The sequence below is a fragment of the Podarcis raffonei genome, chromosome 7 (assembly GCF_027172205.1).
Source record: "Podarcis raffonei isolate rPodRaf1 chromosome 7, rPodRaf1.pri, whole genome shotgun sequence".
Lineage (NCBI taxonomy): Eukaryota > Metazoa > Chordata > Lepidosauria > Squamata > Lacertidae > Podarcis > Podarcis raffonei.
In genome coordinates this window covers 56,077,433-56,101,347 of record NC_070608.1, presented here as the reverse complement: position 1 = coordinate 56,101,347, position 23,915 = coordinate 56,077,433, and the positions used below count along the sequence as shown (strand labels likewise).

Here is a 23,915-nt window from a genome sequence, read left to right as displayed (position 1 = left end):
AACAGCCTAAAAAGAATTATATAGTGGTTTCGAGAAATAAATGTCCCCAGCATTGTGAAATAATTTCCTTTAGGATATAATTGTAGATTAATTTGACAGAATTATCCCCTTTTTACCTGCCGGGTCACTCAAGGCGTGGCGATTACTAACATCCAGGCCTCAAATCTGACACTCCCTTATGAGAGTGCCTTGAAGTTGACCCTTGTGCCAGTGAAGCACCATAGCTCACCTGCAGCAGGTGAGATGGACCAGGTGGGCAGTCCAGTGAAGAAAGGCAAACACCTTCCTACTGTGGAAGTTTTTCGTCAAACCAGGAGCCATCCCCTAGAATTAGACCAGCTTTGTCTCACACTGCATTCACTGAATACCTTTGCTGGTTCCCCTAGTCCCCCCCCCCCTTAAAGAAACTTAGCAGTCCATGTGGTATTTGTGGTTCTATTAGTGCTGGTAGCTGAACGTTCCTCTTCAACCAGGCCTTGGGTTGATTAACACTCAATGCCCCTTTAAATGTATTATGGGGGGGTTACTGGTTTGTTGTTAATTTTACTATGGATTTTGTGGTTTGTATATTGTAATTTTATGTTGTGAACCTCCCTGAGATCTGCAGAATTGGTATAATTTAATAAATAGTAGTAATAATAATTTCCTCTGGACAATCAAAAGCGCTTTACACCATTAGCCAACTGCTGAAAAACACGTGTGTGTGTGTGTGCCTCTCAGTGTCTCCAGTTGCCAGCCAACCTTCCCTGCTTCCTAATTACTATTATTATTATTTGTGTTTGTTTGCTCTCTTATGGTACAGATACCTCATCAGCGCTCCATTGCATTAACTGTAGTGTACTTGTAATAGATGGTTTTAGGAGATCACATTATAAATCTATCCAGCTTCTATTTCCCCCCAGGTACTTTTAACACAGGGTTTTTGCAGTGTCCATTGAACATCACTTTCAGGTAGTTTATATTCTGTAGGCTTTTATGAGGCTGCCTGTGTTGTTCTTCAGCAAGTTCTAAAAGAACATTGTGACTGCAGTATTCACATATGTGGCCTAGATTCCTTTGAGAGCCCAACGAAGACATACTCAGCTTAGTGTCAGTTGCCACTGTCATGTTAATAGTGCATTCAGCACATTTCCAGAAAGTTTAGCTTGGCTGAAAGACTGGAGTATGGACTGAAGAAGACACCTCCTCAGCAACCTTAGTCATTTTCAGATATTTCGCTGCTATACATGGTTGTTGTTAAGTGAAGGAAGGGGCCTCAAGGCATCTCCATAGCCTGTCTCTCTGCCTGTTAGTCAAGTTGATGAACAGATGACTTCTAAATATTACTGGGTACATTTAAGCACAGGGATGAGCATCCTTTCCTGTAGTGATTTACAACAAGGGGAAATTGTTGAGACAATGCTGTATCTTGTCAGAGAGAGTCAAAATTTTAAGTTTGTTCCTACTTTTATTCATTCTGGTTTTATATCGTTTTGTTCTAATTTGTTTAATCCCATTTAATTTTAACATCGGTTAAATATACAGGCACATTTCTAAAGGAGAATGTTGTGATTTCCCTGCAAAATTCAGAATTTCAGGTTTATTCAGTTGCACATAATATAATTTTGGTCTGTGTTAATTTCTACTGATGTTACCTGGTTCTGATTTCATATGGATACAAACTTTCCATCGTTAAATTCTTGTGATTGCCAGATTACCAGATGCAAACAAATCTACTGTATCACAATAGTACAATATCTGCAATCTCACCTGAATACAGAATTTATCAGTAAAGCTAAATAAATTGAAGAAGATGGGAATGTTACATGCAGTGTCCCATTGTTCCAGGCACATTTTGCGACAGGGAATTTCATTAGGGCAAGCAGTTTCTGAGCTCTGGGTGCAGTACTGCACCTAAGATTTCATATTAAAATTGCAGGAGGAGGTTTTTCTGCCTCCCCACTTCCAGCTACTCTTTGAAGACTGGTGAAGAGAACATTAGGAATATTAAGAATATTAGGGGAGGTGGGAAGGGGAAGGACTAGACCATGTGAAAAATGAACATAATGTTTTAGCTGCAGTGATTCATTTTCAACTTTGTATTCTTGTTATTAAAAAGTGTGCCTAGACATTCCATTGTTGTGCCCATAATATAGGTTTAAGGTGCCATTTAGCTCCTGGCTTTCATAACTCAGTTTCTAACACTGGTTACATGGCTGGTTCGTTTGTTAGCATTGTTTAATTTCAAATCATTAATGCTCCCATGTCATCCCAGAAACACTCTTCAATACCATCTGTGAACACAACACAGAGGAGGGTTGTTGTTGTTGCTTTTCATTTTCTGCTGCTAACTTCTTAGGATTATAGGTTTATTGCTCTGCAATCTGCAATAAACTCAGAGCAGATGTTTAGATCTTGCAGCATTTCAAACATTCTTGCTTCTGGAATGTACAGGTTTATAGCTTCAGGGCTATGATAGATGAGGGTTAGGATTAGGCATAAAAATCAGTGCTGAAATAAATTAGTCTTTCATTCAGGAAAGTAGCTTTTATTTATGACATTCCTGTATTATACATCCGCATCTTGGGATTCTCAGCTACCTCTGCCTAATTGCTTAATGGCTGTACTAATGTCAAGTCAGAAGTGTGTAAGCAGTGTAATGAATTAATTTGTCTCTTTCACTTCTCTTGGAAGCATCAGAGCAGCATACTTGTTCTTAGTCTCACCTAAATCATAGCCTAGACCTACTAAGTCTCAGACACCTTGCACCTTCAACTTGCCTGAACTCTGGGTTCGATCCAGTCTTACTCATGTCAAAGCCTGTGGGCTGTGTATGACAGGCAGAATGATTGAAACATTCAATCCACTACCAGGTGGTAGTATCCCTCCACTCAGCCCTGCTTGGATCCAGCTGGCACAGCAAAGAGGCTTTTCTTCACCACCTGCCCCGGTCAGTGTGAATGGCAGGGCTGTGTATGTGGCAGTGGTTAAGATGCTCCATTAACACTGGAGAGTGTAGGTAATCCTGGCCTTGATGTGCGCGGTGTTTTGAATCGACCGCTATTTTTACGGAGTGAAGCCGCACAGCCGTTGCCGGAGAGCGCTGACTTTTTCCTGTGGACAATTGGACTCTAAACAAGTACCCGTGAGTAGAACAGAAAATTGGATTAAGAAACATTTTAATTTGGCACTGAAGCAGGAAGGTTCTAAACAGGAAGTCCGCCTTCCGCTTTTGTAAATAGACTGAAGCAAAAATTGTGCAAGCTAAAGTCTGGAAAGTCGTATATAAAGGTCTAAAATTCCTCCAGTTTTAACTACCAAAACCCCTCTTGGAAGCAGGAGTAAAGAGGGGGAATTTTGATTGTTCAAGCCTGCAGGAGAGAGAGTAAAGAAAGATAAATTTCCACCGTCTCAAACCTGGGAACGGGGTGTCAGAGACAGAGATTTTTGGGGAAGTTCATTGACTGTGAATGGAACGTCTTTTGACAGATAGTTAAAGAAGAGAAACAAATTGATTCCATTGTTGCCTTTTGCATTTAAAAGAAACAAAAAAATTGAAAAATGAAAGTAATTCTCTTTTGTTGGACCTGCTTTCAAAAGATGGATACAAATAGAAATTGTCTCCTCTAGAGGGAGCTTGTTAAATTGTTGCTGGAGTCGATCTGGGGATTTCACAGCTGTGGAGATTAGGATCGTGGGACCAGACTCTGACCTTGAATAAAAATGTGTTTGGAAGAAGTTTTGGTGCTTGCTTTTTGCAAGACAAGCGCTTTGTTGGAGCAGATGCATGAGAAGATGGATTTGATGACTGTTGCAGTCAAAAATTTTGGACAAACAGCGAATATTTATACAGAAACCATTCAGGAACCAACCCAGGAACCTGTTTTGACAGGGCAAGTGCAAATGCAGAAGATAATGGAGGAGGTTGCTGTTGAACCTCAAGTAACACAAATGGAGAGACCCGAGGCCCTGCAGGAGCATAAGCCGCTGTTCTTGAAGACTGAATTTTGAGTGGGCCAGGGGGGGTCTGGAGTTGTGGGGGCCCTTAATTTTGGAGGGACTTTGAAACATGCTTTTAAATACTCTCTGGACCACACTGCTGACTGTGGGGAATGGGACTGTGGGGAATGGGCTGATCTGCTGAGGAGAGACGGAGATATTTTTGAGTTGGGACATGGAAAAGACTTAAGAGCCTCGGACATAAGATTACCAGGTTGATGGACTAGATGGAATGGACAGTAAGGACTGACACAACCCGAGACCAGGAAGAAGAGACGTTGGATGAAGATTGGAAGAAAATTTTTAAAAAATTTATTTTGGGAATTAGTGTAAAATTAATGAGTATTAGGAAAAATGTTGGAATGAAACTATTTGGCTTTAGTAGAAATGATATAAGGAATTATGTACAAATAAATATTAAGTTTTAAGCTTTAAGGTATTTTATGGTAAGATACGGTTAAAATAAATTAAGGTAAATTGAACAACAGAATATAGTGAAAGATGGAAAGGATTTGCTGAGCTAATTAATAGGTTAGACTGTTAAGATAAACTACCCAATAAAAATTGAGAAAGATGGAAAGAATTTGCTGAAACAAATAACTAAACTAGAATACAAAAAGGGAGGTGTGAGGAGGTCAATGAAACAAGTAAATAAAAGATAAAGATATGGAATATTGGATGTGTGTTTTTTTATTATTGTTATTGTTGTATTGATTTGTATGTTTTTTTTTCCTTTTTTATGTATTGTTATGTATGTTTTGTTAATTTTTTTGTTGTTTTCTTTTCTTCTTTTTTTCTGTAATTTTTGAAACTTCTAATAAATATCATTTAAAAAAAAAATCCTGGCCTTGATGGTCTGACTCTGTAGAAGGCAGCTTCCTGTAACCTGCTGGTGGCTAGGGGTTTCGACTATGTTAAAGCCCAGGAGGTTGGCCGCACTGCTCTTACAGCTATTTCCTATGTTTAGCAAATACCTGTAGATCTCAGGGCAGTTCACAACATAGAATTACAATATAAAAAAACACAGAAATACATAAGAAAAAATAAAAAAGACAAAGACAAGCCAATAACCCCACTCCCCCACCACACATTTAAAAGGGCATCAGATGTAAATTAGCCCAAGGCCTGTATTTAAAAAGATCAAGCTCCTGCAGATACTGAAGCAAGCACAAGAGAGCACTAGAACATTTGAGAAGCACTGTGGAAGGCGACAAGTTCTTGTCAGAGATTTCCCATAGCACAAGAATGCACAAAGCACCACTGAGACAGAAATAACTCAAGGAAGCTTTGGTTCATTTGGAGAACAATGGCTTATATTCTGGGTATATGTGGAAGAGACTTGACATGCCAACGTAAGTAAGGCTGCCACAAAACAGCCACTTCCAGTAATTTTTTAGCTGTCATTTGTCTTTTAAAGCAAATGCTTGCAATACCCAACCTAATTCCATAAAACAGACTATGTTCACACAAACACCAACTTTAACAAATCCATAACACCTTAGAACATGTGTGTTGTTGTTATGGACCCATCCACAGTGACCCTTCCCCAGGGAGCAAGGCCTTAACCAAGAAAGATGACCAAACTGGACAAGGTAGCATTCTGGGATTTAAAAAATTGGCCACAACTTTCTTTGGCCAACTGAGGTCCTGAGGTCAGGTGCAGCTGGCTTTTGTCAGCCAAGGTGGACCAGACTGTAGCCTGTTCCATTCCACCTGTTTTCCGCCTTGGAAGTAAGCAATACCTGCTTAGCCCATGCAGCAACAAAGCAGAGACATAGGCACTGAAGCTGCAATCCAATGCACATTAATCTGGGTGTAAATTCTGTTCAACTCAATGAGCTTACTTCTGAGAAGACATTGACAAGCCTACACTTTGCATCGTAGTTGGTAGCCTTCATAAAGTAGTTGATTTAAGAGAGTATATATATATATATATATATATATATATATATATATATATGGATAGGCTCCCATTTTCATTTATATTAGAATAAAAGCACTTAATATAAATCTCATAAATATAATATTTGGGTAATTAAAACACACCCAAACAGGTCATGAATCTCTCCAGCCAGCTGAGAGACTAGAAGATGTGCTCTCTATTCTTTTCATTAAATTGTGAGCAATGGACTGCAAGACATCTTAAGACACTGGGAAAGAAAAAATAGACAGTTGGATTAGAGTTAGGTTTTTACATCCTAATCTGTAGTAGAAAATTCTCACAACATCTGGTACCCTCTAGCAAATGAGCCAACTTCAACGTTCTGGTTTTGAGATATAAAGCCCTCCAATGCTTAGGACCTAAACACTTCATGGCTCTCCTTTTCCTGTCTATACTTGCTCAGGGGCGCCCTCTGAACTGTGCTTCACCTGCCAGGCCGCTTGCCTTCGTATGGTTTGTGAAGATTCTGTATGCTGAATAAGAGCATCCAAACCTAGAGGGGGAATCGCTGTGTAGCTATGTCCCATTAATTCTGTTCATTCTGTATCCAGTACATCTAACCAGCCTAGCAGGGCCACATTCAGCTTGGTGGGCCATAGGAACATAGGAAGCTGCCTCATGCTAAGTCAGACCATTAGCTCAGTCTTGTCTGCAGCAGCTGTCCAGGGTTTCAGATGCTGTGGATCAACCTGAGACCTACATGCAAAGATGACGCTCTACTGGTGAGCTGCGGCCATTCCCAAAGTCAAAATTTGGTGGGTTAGACTGCAGGCATGGCAAGGCCAAGTCAGAATTTCAACTAGGTTCTCACAGCTTCATGGCCAATGTGCTACTTCCTATTCCATGCGGGCTCTTGATGTCCTCCAATGCTCCTGGATAGCTCAGTTGGTTAAAGGGTGGTGCCAATAACGCCAAGGTTGCAGGTGCAATCCACATTTGGGACAGCTACATATTCCTGCATTGTAGAGGGTGGGATTAGATGGTCCTCATGGTCCCTTCCAGCTCTACAGTTCTATTATTCTTTGCTTCCAAAATTCAGATACCTTCAAAGAACCAAGCCCGGTCCTTTTGGCAGCTCATTGATTGCAGCCCATTGCCAAATGCCAGTCCATGAGCACCTCTTGATTAATGCCAATATTCCAAATTATGGAAGAACCAAGCACAAATCATGGCCCGTCCATGGCATGGGCACACTCCCAGGTCGCACCTGTTCTGCCTTTCAGGTTGGCAGACACGGGCTTAAGCGGCACAGCAGGATGCAGTGCACTCCCCAGACCCTGCTGGGCAACATTGTCAGAGGGCAGCGAGCAGCAGCCACCATTGACCCATGATGAAAGCCGGAAACTGACATCAGTAAATGTCTTTCTGTCAGTTTCTTAAAATCAGGGCTTAAAATTGAGCCAGGAGTCAGCCTCTGGTCATGTTTTTAGGCTCCCCAGCACATGTGAAGAATTGATGTAAACAAGGTCTATGCACATGTACAGAGTCTATTTTGTCCCTTCTAGGATTAGAGGTCAGACTTCAAAGCAGCATAAACCTGGCTCCTGGTGTATTTCTCTGTAGAAATTAAGAACTGCCTATTTGCTGACAAACAGTAATTTCTTGCAGCTGCTCCTTTGCTGACTCTTGTAATGTACATTTTTTTCAGAACACTGAAGGAAAAGTGGAGGAAGCTGAAAACAAAGCGAGCCCCAAAGCAGACCGGCTCACCCAGCAACCCTCTGAGGACAACGAAGTATTTGGTATGTGACCTAAGTATTAGAGCCGTGGTTCCCAAACCCTTTCCCCCACTTAAAACTTGCTGAGAGTTTTGGTGTACCACTTAAGGCCCCACCCACCTCTTTTAGCAACTGTAGTGTGTTGCACTAGATTGCTTCTTTTATTTATGATATTTCGTATTGTAGAAGGTAGCACTAGATGCCATTTTAAAAGAAGCAAAGTTTCTGTGAAGTTGGCAGGTGTATGTATGTCATCAGTCAGCAGACTGGCTAGGGATGAGACAAGCGATGCCTTTGCAAAAGAAGAAAATAAAGGGACAGAAGGGGGAGGTAAAGGTAAAGGGTAAAGGGACCCCTGACCATTAGGTCCAGTCGTGGCCAACTCTGGGGTTGCGGCGCTCATCTCGCTTTATTGGCCGAGGGAGCCGGTGTACAGCCGGGTCATGTGGCCAGCATGACTAAGCCACTTCTGGCGAACCAGAGCAGCGCACAGAAATGCCGTTTACCTTCCCGCTGGAGCGGTACCTATTTATCTACTTGCACTTTGACGTGCTTTCAAACTGCTAGGTTGGCAGGAGCTGGGACCAAGCAGCGGGAGCTCACCCCGTCGCAGGGATTCGAACCGCCGACCTTCTGATCGGCAAGTCCTAGGCTCTGTGGTTTAACCCACAGCACCACCTGCGTCCCTTAAGGGGGAGAGATAGTTCTAAATGTTCAACATGATAATTGTGACTTACAATCCATTCTTATGCATGCTTCCACTCAGGTGGACTACAACATCCATCGCCCCAATTGTTAGCCCTACTGGAGCCTAACAGTATCTGGAAGGTCACAGCTTTTCCATCCCAGACTGAAAGGCTTGATTTTGAGTATTTACATCTTCCTAATATCTTATGTTGTGGCAGAAGAAGTTTGCGTAGCTGACAAGAGCAATTAAATTAGAAGAGGTGGAGATAGCATTTGGAGCAAGGGATGTGCATTTGTTCTGGCCATGTTAGGAGCAGCGTTAGGAAACGGAACTTCAAAATAATTATCCAGTGGTATATAATAATGTACAGTGAAATACAACTTCAGGACCATTGCATAAGCACTGGAGAGAAGTGGAGGCAACAATTGCAATGCATGGGAGTTATGCTCAGTGGTAAAGAAAGCTGGGAATAAGAAGTTATGATGCACTTTAACAGCATATTCTTGTATTACAACAGTGGCTACTGTTAAACATAATTCATAAGTTTAAAAGCTCTGTGGATATGTCATTTAAAAAAATATGTTGGCGCAATGTTAAGGAAAAACAAAAGTTATACGAAACAAGTTCAATAACTGCTTGGGGTGGAGAGAAAGAGATTGAGTATGTAGGAGGAGAGAGCGAAATACTGGAATCGTTAATAGCGCTTGATAACTTACTGCGCCTTATATTTTGCTTCTTAAGAGGTAGGTTTTTGCAGGAAACAGTGGGTTGCATTGAACTAACCTTTATTCAGAGTAAAGCAATCAGAGTTAATGGCTGTGACTAACTTAGATCCATTTATTTCAGTGGGTCAGCTGAGTAAAAGTTAGTTGATGTTAGAGTAACGACTCAGAATAAAATAAAACAAAATGGAGTAGATATGGCAATGGCAATTACAGCTTATATCTGGGCTGCTTTTTGATGCGGTTCATTTATGTAACACACTCACTGCCATTCTCCAGCAGCGGTAAACAAGATAAGGAAAGCAAGCACGAATGGAAGCAAATGGACACACAGCAACTTACCTGATTAATTCTTTCATTGGCTGACGCTGTTTAGCTGCCATGCAGTGGATGAAGGCTGTGAGGTTATTGCAGTTCACAGTGATCTGCTGGGCAGCTCCATCCATCAGCTGTAAGCGCAATTGCTCCTTGAGAACAAGTCTTCGCATTAATGCCAAATGGTGACAAACCAACACAAAGCTCATTCTGGTTAAGAGAGTGCCGAGAGGTTGTTGCAGGGTGGTGTCATGATGACAGCACAATCCTCCCCTGTTTTTGTTCATTTTAAGGTGAGGATTTTACTAGTGCTGTTATGGACTGGCCAAATCCCAATGCTTAGTGACCATCATACAGAATCTAAGCAACGCTAATTTGTTGTTTAGTCGTTTAGTCATGTCCGACTCTTCGTGACCCATGGACCAGAGCACGCCAGGCACTCATGTCTTCCACTGCCTCCCACAGTTTGGTCAAACTCATGCTGGTAGCTTCGAGAACACTATCCAACCATCTCATCCTCTGTTGTGCCCTTCTCCTTCTGCCCTCCATCTTTTCCAACATCAGGGTCTTTTCCAGGGAGTCTTCTCTTCTCATGAGGTGGCCAAAGTATTGGAGCCTCAGCTTCAGGATCTGTCCTTCCAGTGAGCAAGCAACGCTAATTAACAGGCTCTAATCCTATAAAGAAATATTAATTTCTATAGCATTTGTACAAAATGACATTTAAGTAATTCTGCCAATCAAATGCAAGTGTGATCAAAAGTAACATCTGTTTAGTGAACTTAATGGATTACTGTCAAATACATTAAAAGAGCATTTTTTTCTGACCACATTGTAAGTGTTCTGAAAAGGAAGTGGAAATAATTTCTGACAGTAATGTGCTATGTAGGGAGAGAGAGATGATCGAAGTCTAATCATTTGTTAAAGGCAGCTGGGGGGACTATTATTGTTGTTGTTGTTGTTGTTGTTGTTATTATTATTATTATTATTAATAATTTCCTTTATATACCACTTTGTATTTTTAAGATAAAAATCTCCAAGTGGTTTACAACATACATTAAAATGTCACATGAAGCAACCCAGAGTGAAACATTACAGAAGAAAGCCAAATATACATTCAAAGCAATGTAATTAACTAAATTATTAACTAAAATATTTAGTTTATATTTAGTATAAACTAAATATTATCCTAAAGACTTCAAAATAAAATCCTACTAAGGTGATCATGTACAGAATGCACATTTAACACAGCAAAGTTAATTAAAAAAAGATCTAAACATTTCTAAAGGAAGTCAAATATAAAATGCACATTTAAAGCAGCACGATTAGCAAGAAAGTAAAATACCCCCAAGCCACACAATCAAGAATTTTTAATATATAATTTATGAATTTTTTTCAAATAAAATACTGACCCTTTTAAGTGTTCTGAAAGGGGGAAATGATCTTAAAAACCAGGAAAAATCAAGATGAGATGGGGAAATGGGGCAAACTGAGGAAGTGTTGGAGGCTGCATAAAATGAGATTGGGAGCAGAATGTAAGTTATCCCCTTATGCTCTAAAATATGTAGCAAAAACAATAGACAACCTCAGTTTTACAGGAACCCCAACCTATCTGACCTTAAACTCCTTCCATCCTTCTCTCCACCTCTCTTGCACATGCACAACATGTCATCTTTTTTGTAAAGTTCCTTCCAAGTTCGGCCAAATCCACCCAAGCTTTATTTTGATCAAATTAAATCCAACTTGTAAGCATCCGTTCAAGGCATTATTTCTTAACGTAAAGGCCATGAACTGTATGTACCAGCCATCACTTTATTCTTGTTAGCTGCAAGCATAAACATGACACTTTGCATAGATTCAGAGAAATGGCATCTCTCACGGCAGGCCAGAATTTAACCATCCCAGTTGGGCCTCTATTATTACTATTATTATTGTTGTTGTTGTTGTTGCAATATTACCTGCCCTTCAACCTAAGGTCCCAGGGCAGGTTACAGCTATTAAAACACAACATTAATATATATAAAAAATATTACACAATATCAAAAAATCTTGAAAACAATATTACAAAAATAAGGTGGGTTCTTAAAACACACATCTCAAGTGTCAAAAGGCAGGATAAGGAGGTGAAGCTATGTTAGCACCACCACTTCTGTGCTTGTGAAAACAGGTTTATAGTATTACTTTTTATGATCTGATGAATTAGTTCTAAAAAAATGCAAATAAAAATAATGAGTTTCTAACAAAGGAGTAGATTTGGGGTACATGCACCCCCCCCAAGACGCAGACTATACTTTTGTTTTACGTCAATGCATTATACAGGGGGCTACCTTCGAAGGCAGTTTGGAAACTATAGCTAGTGCAGAATTCAGCAGCCAGATTGTTAACTGGAAGTAGGAAATCTGAGCATATAACCCCAATGGCAGACTACATTGATTAGTTTCCTGGCTCGATTCAAAATGCTGGTCTTGGCATATAAAGCCTTCTGTGACTCAGGACCCCAAAACCTCAGGGAAGGGACTCCCTCTCCCCACATGAACCTACCTACACCCTGCATCAATCATCGGGGGCCCTTATTTGTGTGCCCCCCTGAGGGAGCTTCTGTGAGTGGCAACACAAACATGGGCCTTTTCAGTGGTGGCTCCCAATTGCGGAAAGATCTCTTTGGAGAGAGGTGCCTGGTTACATCTTTATCAACTTTAAGGTGCTATTCCTGTTCATCCAGGCATTTGGCTTTTAACTGGAGTCATGTGATATGATGATACCCTAGCTTGCATTGGTGTTCATCTTTTAGCAGGATGAGGCGGGATTTATCCTTTTTCTGTTGGTGCAAGAGGGGCACATTTAGTCATTCAAGTTCTTTTATCGTTCTGTTGTATTTTATATTTCTCTTTTATGTATGTTTTTTATCATTGTAAGCCGCTTTCAGACATTTTTGTAGTAAGCGATGAATGAATGCTATAAAAATAGTAGAAATAATAGTCAGTGCTTTTGTGTGTGTACTGGTACTCACTGCTACAGAGCAGTATCACATTTTTTTCTGCCCATGGCACCCATTTTGTGCTTACACCCACTTTATTAGTAACAGCTTAGGTCCTGGGTACCTCAGAGATCACCTGAACACTTATATCCCACTGAAATCATCTGCCGGAGCGTCATTGGTCGTTCCCTGAGTTGGTGAGGCTAATTTGGCAATGACAAGAAAATGAGCCTTTGGTGTCATCGGCCCAGTTTTATGGTATAATATTCTGCTAAGAGAGAGTGGGCACCTTCTGTGAGAACTTTTATATTACTTGCTTTCCTCACAAATGTGACCCCGAATGACATACAAAAACTACTAAAACTGATTATAACAAACACAACCAATGAAAGCCTAAAAACACATCCTATGCAGAGAGGAAAAAAACAGGCGATATAGGTCCCACCCCACTATAAGAGGCCATTAATGTAAAGCTTCTTAAGGATTTTTTATCTAGTATAAGAGAATCTGCTTTTGTTTCGTTTTATAGGCACGTGGAGTGTCTCTTTAAGGACTGACAAGGAGGTCCACAGCAGAAATTAGTGTCTGGCATTTGGGGTGTGTGTGTTTTTTCCCCCCAACTGAAATTGAAACAGGGAAAAGAGAAGTAAAAAGAACTAGTATTTTCCATCTCCATACAGTGACACTCGTGCAGAAACATCCTGGTGGCGACAAGACGGCAGTTCCTTGTGGGTATCGCAGCGGATCCTTGATAATGCTCTCCTTTATTTCAGCAGCATTCAGAGGACGATCGCTCTCTAGTGCCTTCCCTATGCTCCTCTCATCGCTTTTTATGGCTCCAGTGAAACGCCTGATTTATCAGGGTATTCTGAATGCACAGCTCAGCAGGGACTTTATAAAGACCCTCTATTGTAGCAGCGCTTAAGAACTGGTCCCCTCCCAAACTGGTTCAGTCTCTGCTACTAGCACACCGAGCCACTTGGTGCTTTTCTGTGGGCTTGAGCCTCATTCTTCCACTGCACATTACAGCAATGGCAGCCTGTGCATAAAGAAGCCATTTGAAGCACAGCTTACTTTTTAAGATTACAAATCAAGGAAAGGGCAACTCATTCGCCGCAAGTGTGAATTAAGAAATGTAGTGTGACTTGCAGTCCCTCATCTACTTCGCAAATCAGGGCGATTCACAGGATAAAACTGCAACATAAAAACACGACATACGAAATCAAAATAAAAAACAACCCAATCAATCTCCCCAAGCACATTTTAAAAGGGCCTTGGGTGTGAATCAGCCAAAGGCCTGGTTAAAGAGGAACACTTTTGCCTGGTTTAAAGGTGTATAATGAAGGCACCAGGTGAACCTCCCTGGAGAGAGCATTCCACAAATGGGGAGCCACTGCAGAAAAGGCCCATTCTTGTATAATAACTGATCTCATTTCTGAATAAGATTCAGAAATCGCTTAGAATGGGGGTGGCTTACTGAACACAGGAGGATGCAAAAGCAACGCTTGCTCCATCAGTTGAATAATTAGTTTTTGCAACCTCCAGAACCCTGTGACATTGTCCTTCCATGGGCAAAACATTTAGGAGAAGAGGAGCTGTAGCTTAGTGCTAGAGCAAATACTTGGCATGCAATAGTGTCCCTTTATGATCCCTGCTTTCTTTTGGCAGAGCTGGGAAAGACTTCTGCTTGAAACCCTGGAAAGCCACTGCAAGTCATTGGTGGACCAATGGTTTGACTTGGTCTAAGGCAGCTTCCTGTGTTCCTGCACAAATGTAGAAGTTCTTGTGTGGGGAGCTGGATCTCTGCCAGCACAGGAAGCATTACATGCCATGTAAGACTGGCCATAGTCAGTCAGGCTTACCAGTAAGGATGCACAAATCCATCTACTTTGACTTCTCTCTCCTTTTTCTAGTCTTAAGAAGTAGCAGATTGTGATTAAGAAAAAAAGTTTTCATGAAAATTCACCAGGCACATTTCGCCTGGTATACAAATTTCTGCATGCAGTTTTGCCTCGCGCCTGCATTTTTCACAAGCAATCCCTAACATAAAGAATTGTATGTACCTTTCACATTTAGCATTCCCTTTCCTCTATGATATTTTTTGGGAGAACAGCATTGCAAACTTCAAAGAAGTGCAAAGTTCAAAGGATTCTCATTTTCCGGAACAAATATGAGAGCCAAAAATCATGTGATTCATCCAGGACTCCCCCCCCCCCCCCCGGAATCACCTGCATGATTTAGGCCTATGGGATGTTACAAGCAAAAATCATCTCCATGTACATGCTGAGGTAGGCTCTGGACTGCCCCTGTGAACAATATCTTAACCAGCTATAAAAGTAAACTAAACACTGCTGTGTCCTAAGCTGCTAAAAGAGGCAACTCAATAAATGGTCAGTATGGTAAAATTACACGAGACTCTCTTACTAGCAATTATAGCAATGAAAATAATTACTATTAAAAAACCATGCTGTTTCTGTACAAATGTTCCTTAAGCAATTGAAGGCCAAAGCCTAGCAGTTTTCTCTCTGTGTGTCTTTAAATCCCTTTCTGAGCAAAGGCTTTTTGATTGACAGGCTCATATCCAAGCGCTCCGGGCAGTTTGAGATTCATAATATTTTTGCATTGCTTGGATGATTTTAAAGCAATTATTTTTTTATGAGAGGGCAATAGGTGGCTTGAAGTTGGAACAACAAAATAGTCTGCCTTTAGGGTAAAAGCATACTTATGAGATACTAGGGCAAAGCTAGGCAGCATGGCAGAATACCCATGGCTTTGTCCAGTGCTTGTAATTCCAGACCACGGCTGGAAGCATCCACTCCCTCATTGAAACGAAACCATAATTCGTCATTGGAGTTTCGCTTTTGTTCCTTCCTGCTCTCTCCCCTCTGTGCTGGATAACTGGTTGGCATATTTCAGTGTATCTAATTTGGTCACTGCATGTGCATAGAGTTGAATCAGGGTCATTTTTCTTCTGTTATTAATGCAGTTATATTTCTGACACTTTTGCGCACGCACAATCTGTTCATGAAATTCAGAACTTTGAGAAGTGCTGCTGACCACCAGCTTAAACACTGTTAGTAGGGAGGGGAAGACATTCATGGTGGACAGGTCAGTTAATGTCCATTTGTCATGATTGCTAAATAGGTGCGCCATTTACAGAAGCGTGCCCTGGTTCTTTTGGTATTCCTAGAGCAGTATGGAAGGGTTAGTGATTCCTACACTGCGCAGTGTGAACTCTCAGTGCGCTTCATGCGCTCCTGCAGTGCAGGAAGTAATGGCAGAGAGTCCCAGAAGTAACACAGAGTTCCCTTTGTATTTTGGGTGATGTGGCTGGAGAGGCGCTGCTATTGATCTGTGACAAAATCCTTTTTTCCATTTCCTTTGCCTTCTAGGCAAGCCCCATTCAATGAAGTAACACAGCACTATCTTAATTAATTCAATTTGTATGCTGCATGGATTCTGCCATTCCTCTGGATCTGATTCAGTACCAGGCAGTCATATTTGCATGAAAAATGCTTTATTGCAAACATGACATTGGAGGCGGTGCATGATGTTAATCAAACCAAGACTCATTTCTGACAAGAAAAAAAGAAACGGATAGGTGCATCGTCCTCTTTATTCATTTTTGGCTGTATAGTTTTTGTGCCTTGTTTTGCTGCCATGCATAAAAAATGGGAGGGGGGAAAACACCTTCTTAGCATAATAATAGTATATGCATTAAAGGGATGTGATAAGGAGCATTTTCCAATTTAGGTGACCTTTGCTTCCAAAGAACATGAGAAGTGAGGTGTTCCCAATCTTTCAGTACATTTGAACATTATGAAATTAAATTACATTATATACAGTGATAAAATGAACAGTTCCTTTTGCCCTAGAACCCAAGTGCACGTAAGAGGCATCCATAATCATTTGCCTGTATAGTGTATGCGGTCCTTTCAAATATGCATCGGCAGCAATAATGCAGAATGTGAAATTTCTCCACAGCCTTCAGCTTGTAATTTCAGATGGAGAAAGAGATCTGAAACAAACCGATCTCTCATGTCAGTTAGCTATCTTAACTCTTGGTCCAAATCATGAATTCTGTTTCTCGGCTTCTAGCAGATAGCTTCAAAGACCCTCACTGTTTCAGAATCCTCCACAGCAATAGCCAAAACCTTTTGCCAAGTATGCAAAAAGCCAACCATAGTGTGAGTTGCTGACACTTCAGTGCATACGACAAAATAAGTGCATTGGAAGAAGCAGGCTGGTTGCACCTTTGCAGCTCATTATAACCTCTGCACTGTCCTAATGACACAGAATATCCCTTTGACCCAGCTAACACTCTAGCAGTTAACTCAGCCCTATTTAGAAATGGGCAGCAGATCCATATTCTCAAGGGAAAACTCAATTGTCAGCCTTGTGCTAAAGAGTGGCTCACACCTACGTGAACAACCCTTGATTGAATTCTCACTACTTAATGACTTCACAGCTGAAAATGTGCTTTGGCTCCATTGAATAGCATTATGTTTGAAGCCACGTGCAAGATCAGCTTGCGATATTTCATCTATAATTACTCAGCCATACATGCAAGTCACAAAAGAGATGAAACCAGCACTTGGGATACTACTACCTTCTATCTCACCCTTCTTTAAAGCTTCAGAAATTCAGTATCTATGTAATGTACTTTTCCGTGTATAAGACTAGATCTTTTTCATTAAAAATAATGCTTAAAAGTGGGGGTCATCTTATACATGGGTAGTGCATGGGGTGGATGTTTGATTGGTTGCTGCCGTGGCTGTCAGCGGCTAGTGTGCGTGTTATTGGTTGCTACATCAGTGGGAGTTGTTGATTGGCCGACGCTGTGGCAGTTGGGTGGGTGGTTTGCAGCTTCTGCCGTCGAGGGGACGGACGAGAGGCTGATTTTGCAGTGTGTGCTCAACAACTCTGGGCAATCCTCCCCCCAAAAAAGCTCTACAACTTTGTGCCATCTTCCCCCATTTTCTTAAATTTGAGTCCCCAAAAATAGGGGGCGTCTTATACATGGAGGCATGTCATACATAGAAAAGTACGGTATGTTCTTTGGTAGCTTTCTCCTGCCAGAATCTCAGGAATATTGGATAAATCGTGAGTCAGCACACTCTAAATTTACCAATCCATATACACTCATTGGGGCAAGGTATTTGTGCATGTACCTTACACTAAGTAGTATATCTGATTTCTACCATCTCCCCCACTCCTTTTTTGCATGGAGAATTATTGCACAGATGGAGCGAGTGTGTGTGTAGAGATTAACTAATTTGTTGCAGTGTGAGCTTTAATCAACAAGAGTTCCCTTCATCAGATGCATGAAGTGTTGTCCTCAACTAACAAAAAAGATACTTGTAGCACTTTGAAGATGAAAAAATATGTTGCACATAAGCTTCCATGAACTTGAGTCCACTTCATCAGATGTATTAAGTGGAACTGAGAATAACACTTCATACATCTGGAGAAGTGGGTTCCAGGCGATGAATGTTTATGCCATGATAAATGTGTTAGTCTTTAACTAAGGTGCTACAAGGCTCTTACGACGGGACCAAGGGACAACTCCTGTCAAGCAAGTCTCAATGACATTCAAAACCCAGGCTAAGGCTCTCACAGACCAGAGCAACTCCCCTTTGGAAATGTCCACGCTGCTGGGTACAAACTCCGGGCTGGGCAATCTGCTTGAAGATGGTGTTTCATTTTGTTTGCAGAAAAGTGTGGTTCTTCCTTTGGGCAGCCCATTACGTTGCTGTTAATAGCTCGCAGCAGTGAGCTTTGGTATCATGAGTCCAGATTAGTAATTAGATAGGAAATGGCAAATTACCCTGCTTTCCTACACCACCTGCTCGGTATTATATTCTCACTTCCTATATATTGGCAGCTATGATGGCAGACAGCTCCATTTAAGGCTGGATTTGCCCAAAGGGTTGGCATAGGTTGATAGGTTTTATATAAATGCCTGATAATGGCTTGGATTGACAGTAAAACCATTTCCTATTAATTCTTCCTAGCTTCTTCTAGTTTGGGCAGTGCTTAGAAGCTATCATTTCTCTGTTGGAAATAAATCAGTGTCCTCTTAAGAATACGAATGATACATCAGTGTCATGAATGCAGAATTGTTGTTATTTTTTACTATTGGCACTTCTTTGTTTTTTTAAAAAAGGAAGTGCCGATACTGATAAATGTGCCGTGGGCGCCAGCACAAAATGGCTGCCATGGGCAGTACTTCGTATCAGTGAGTACTGTAAAAAAACACACCATTATTATTATTATTATTATTATTATTATTATTATTATTTGTTGTTGTTGTTGTTGTTGTTGTTGTCCTCAGGTTACTGTAGTATCTGACTGTCCTTTGTTTGAATGTGTGAATTATATGTGCAAAGGCAGGCTTTGGCAGGTAGAGTGGATGAAACCAATAGTGGGTGCAGTGCTCAATAATGTAGTTTCTTTAGAGGGGAGAGAAGGGCAGATGGGGCTCATCAACCTGGCAAGGGAGAAGCAGAACTCAGATCCGAAACCTCTGCTGCCCTGCGGGATATCTTAGGGAGAAGAAAAGGCTAAGGAGTAAACCCAACACAAATATGGAGTGGAGTCCCTAAGACAGTTGGAGGGCACCTTTTGCACCTCTTCCTGGCAACTCCTGCAGCCAAGCTGGTGCCAAACATATTGCTGTGCTTTCTTTTGAACCACATCAGGAAAGCCAAGAGCTGGATCTTGTCATCTGGGCATTGCAGGACCTTCTATACACCCTGCCCATGCTTGTGCAGTCATTTCAGTCCTGCTAACGCAGCAGTTTGATGTCGCCCCCAGAGGAACTTCATTGTATCTCAAGACAGATGGATGCCAACAATATATAGCAAGGAGGAGGAACCTGCCACCCACCTGATGCAATTGGGTTACAGCTTCCATCATCCTTGACCATTGTTTCATGCCAGCAGGGGCTGATGGGAGTTGGACTAAAAAGAACATACCTGGAGGGCTATAGGATCCCCATCTCTGTCCTATACAGAAGTACCTCAGCTCTGTGCAAACCAAGCAGTCAGTGTGGTTGGCTTTGAAAATGTTGGCCTCCAATGAAAACAAGGGAATGGGATCATGGAATCATCAATCCACTTTTTCTTCTATTGCAAAAAAAAGACATTTGTGAAATATCTGGAAGGTTATGCAGTATTTTCGTTGTGTGAAAAGTCTTTTGAGCAATTTCCTCCATTTTGTGTGGCATTCGGGGGGCAGAGCTGGTTTGAGCAACTTCTGTTTCATGACTTTTCTGCCCTCATTGGCCTCCTTTGACAGGAGGTCATCCAGAGCTCAGACCAAAAGAGTCAGTAAGCACCTGCTGTCCAATCTCCTAATCTCCCTCGCAAACAAACTTTCAGAATGCCAGGTGTTAATGATCATCAGTACCACCCCCTAAAAGGGCTGTAAATACTCAGAACTCCAACATTTTATGGCTAGAGGAACAACGGAATGGACAACCCAGTACTACCGTCACAGAACATAGTTTTGGTGTAGATGTGGGAAAGTATAATCACTGTCGAAAAAACAGTGACATCTGACTGGTGCTGTGGGAAATCTGCTACAATTTCACTTTTTTAAAAAACTGAAACTATAGCACTGTAAAAGGTATATCTGGAAGGACTCCAAGACAACAGAAATTGTAGCTAGATAATACAGGAAATGGGCTTGATCCACTTTTTGTTGAGTACTTTGTTATGCCAGGAGATGTTGATGTTGATAAAGATTTTTTAGATTTTTACCCCGCATCTTCTTCCAAGGGAGTCAAAGGTGGAGATGGGAAGCCCTGGATGGTAGATATTAATTATGTATCTGTAATTGAGTTTGAAGGGTATGGAAGAGACTTTGTTGATACGTAATTCATTAAACGTTTGATGCTCCATACAGAATTAATGTCAGCTCACATCTTTGGCATTCTGTGATATATATGTTATAGCAGGGGTAGGCAACCTAAGGTCTGTGGGCCGGATGTGGCCCAATCACCTTCTCAATCCAGCCCATGGACCGTCCGGGAATCAGCGTGCTTTTACATAAGTAGAATGTGTCCTTTTATTTAAAATGCATCTCTGGGTTATTTGTGGGGCCTGCCTCATGTTTTTACATGAGTAGAATGTGTGTTTTTATTTAAAATGCATCTCTGGTTATTTGTTGAGCATAGGAATTCGTTCATTCCCCCCCCCCAAAAAAAAATATATAGTCCGGCCCACCACATGGATGGCGGACCGGCCCATGGCTGAAAAAGGTTGCTGACTCCTGTGTTATAGTATATGCCAGTAAAGAGGATGGAAATTGTTTTATAAGATACAACCATAAATGAAGCTAACATTGTTTTTAACCAACGATGCAGAAGTTTACATTAGCCATTCCAAACCCATTTGCCACCAAAATTGAAAGTATGCGCTACCACATCAAAAATGGTTGAGTCTGATGACACTTAACACCAGCAAATAATAATGCTAACATTTTGTAGCTTGCCTTTCTTCCAGGAACCATAAGATTAGTTTCACAGCACTTTTCTATAGTTGAAATGTTCTCTAGAGTGGGGAGTGTGTTCTTTTCCAAAATTACAGGTCTATTTGAGTTTATCACCTTTAGCTAGCATACCTTTTATTATTACAAATTATGTAATATTGCCGCAAGCAATATTTCAGAGACTTGCAGATCCCATAAATTAAAGTCTATGGTCTACAGACATAATGCATGGTTTTGACTTGGCTACTTTGTTAAATTTTAATTCAAAGTAGCTTTCGTTTAACACAGTGAGATTTTTTTTAAAAAGTAAACATTTGTTTTATTGCTGTGGTAATTTATTTCATAACCACAGGAACTCAACACCAAGCAAAACAAACACCATAAAGGAAATCAAGGACACTGCATTAGTTGCTCCTAAAGGCCTTTCTGGAAAGCCAGGTTTTAACCTAGCGTCTAAAGACCAAAACTGGTGAGATTTTGACAGCTTTCTTGGAGAGGGCATGTCATGATGCTGGTGCCACAGGTGAGAAGACTGTGCCAAACTTCAGATGAGCCTCAGGTATTGAGTGGAGCACGTAGGTAATTAAACAGTCATTTCGCAGGCCCATGATGGTTTAAAGAGCCTGGAAATGAATAGGTCACTAGTATAGATCATACAAGATCAGAGTCATATGAACCAATTAGCCAAATCTAGATGACACCCATGCCATACATCTGAAGCCCCATGATACTTCTTTAAACAGTCATGGTTCCCCCAAAAGAATTCTGGGAGCTGTAGTTCATTAAGGGTGCTAAGAGGTGTTAGGAGACTCCCAGAGCTACCATTGTCAAAGTGGTTTAACAATCCATCTCTTTTCATGGGGAACTCTGAGAATTGTAGCAAAATGGACATCCTGTCCTCCTTTATACCCGAAGAGGACAAACAAGTGTTCCATATAACTCCCATTGCCCCACATACCTTGGCCTGGAATCTTGACCACCTGGCAACTCCTGGGACTGAACCTGGAGTTTCCTGCAGGCAAAGCACACACTTGACCACTGAGCTTACAGCTGCAGTGTGACTGTTACAGGGGATAGAGAGGGCAACCATAGCAGTTCTCTTGGTATCTCGTATTCTTCATCATCCCTCAGAAGAACCACCAACTACTTACCATTGCCAAGTGGTCCAGGTTGGTTCTGAGTCACTTGGAATTATATGAGTGGAAGAAAAACTCACCAAGACTCAGTAGAGTTCAGAAAGTGTTTTCCAAGCCCTGGAACATTGGGAGCCAGCTCTTTATTACCATTCCTATAGCTTTGTTCTTGGAAAACCCACATCTTTCTTTCTGTGTGCCTTTTTTGTACGGTGCTATACTGAAGAATACTATACATATTTGAACAGCTAACTACTCTTTTTTTTTTGCAAAAAGGTTTTGTGTTTTTTTTTTAATAGCAGTAACTCCCACTAACTGGTACAAAGCTTGGTACTGTGCAAGCAGTTTCTCACTCCAGAATGCTCTGACTGAAAAGCTGATATTGTGTTAAGCTCCATCGATCACTGCTGCTTTTCTATACCGTGAGCCACCATTGTTCTTGGTGCTGCATTGAGTCACATCTAGAGCAAAGAATGCACTTGCAGGGGGAGGGGACGGAGAGAAGAGAAATTGGGGGAAATAACTTTCAAACTCAAGATAATTCTATTAGCAGTACAGTGGTACCTCGGGTTAAGTACTTAATTCGTTTCGGAGGTCCATATTTAACCTGAAACTGTTCTTAACCTGAAGCACCACTTTAGCTAATGGGGCCTCCTGCTGCTGCCACGCCACTGGAGCACAATTTCTGTTCTCATCCTGAAGCAAAGTTCTTAACCTGAAGCACTATTTCTGGGTTAGCGGAGTCTGTAACCTGAAGCGTATGTAACCTGAAGTGTATGTAACCCGAGCTACCACTGTAGTAGTAGCAGCAGCAGCAGTAGTAGTATACTGCCCTTCATCCATAGATCTCAGGGCAGTTGACAGCATACGATTACAATATACAAAACACAAAATGCTTAATAAAAATAAGAACAAAAACAAACCAGAAATCCCACAACACATTTAAAAGGGCATCGGATGTCAATCAGCCAAAGGCCTGGTTGAAAACGAACCTTTTCGCCTGACACCTAAAGGTGTCATAATGAAGGTGCCAAGCAAACCACCCCACAAGTAGAGAGCCACTGCAGAAAAGGCCCGTTCTTGTGTTGCCGCCCTCCAGACCTCTCATGGAAGTGGCACATGAAGAAGGGCCTCAGAGGATGATCTCAGGGTCCAGGTAGGTTCATACCTTCCAACGTTTCTCCAATGAAAATAGGGATGTCCCATTCCATAATGATAATTTTACTCTTTATACCCCACACATCTCACCAGGTTGCCCCAGCCACTCTGGGCAGCTCCCCACAAATATAAAAAACGTAATAAAACATTAAACATTTTTTTAAAACCACTTCCCTATACAGGATTGCCTTCAGACAGCTCGGAGGTCAGATAACTCCATACCCTCCAACATTTCTCCAGTGAAAATAGGAACACCCTATGGAAAAGCGGGACATTCTGGGATCAAATCAGAAACTGGGACAGCTTCTCTAAATCAGGGACGTCCCTGGAAAATAGGGACACTTGAAGGGTCTGTAGGTTCATGTGGAGAGAGGTGGTCATTGAGGTGTTGCAGACCTGAGTCATTTAAGGCTTTATAAGCCAAAACCAGCCCTTTGAATTGGGCCTGGAAGCTAATTGGCAGCCAGTGCAGTTGGGCCAGGATCAGTGTAATATACTCAAACCATCTTGCTCTGGAGAGCAACCTGGCCACCAGATTCTGCACCAGCTGAAGTTTCCAAATTGTCTTCAGAAGCAGCCCTACATAAAGCATGTTGCAGTAATCTAATCCAGAGGTTACCAGAGCATAGACAGCAGTAGTTAGGCTGGTCCTGTCTAGATATAGTTGCAGCTCGGCCACAAGCCAGAGCTGATGGAAGGCACTCTGCACCACTGAAGCCACCTAAGCCTCAAGTGGCAGCAAAGGATTCAGAAGTACCTTCAAGCTGCATATTGGAAAATCCTATACCAGCTAA

The 23,915-nt window shown here is 41.5% G+C and overlaps 1 protein-coding gene across 3 annotated transcripts in view; it reads left to right on the top strand.

The window, feature by feature from the left end:
* Positions 1-23,915, top strand: part of MBP (myelin basic protein) — a 104,197-nt gene that overhangs the window by 40,893 nt on the left and 39,389 nt on the right. For all 3 annotated transcript variants that reach the window (XM_053396681.1, XM_053396680.1, XM_053396678.1), the window contains one exon: positions 7,569-7,662. In XM_053396681.1, coding sequence (XP_053252656.1) covers positions 7,569-7,662 — 94 coding nt within the window. The remainder of the gene's footprint in view (positions 1-7,568; positions 7,663-23,915) is intronic.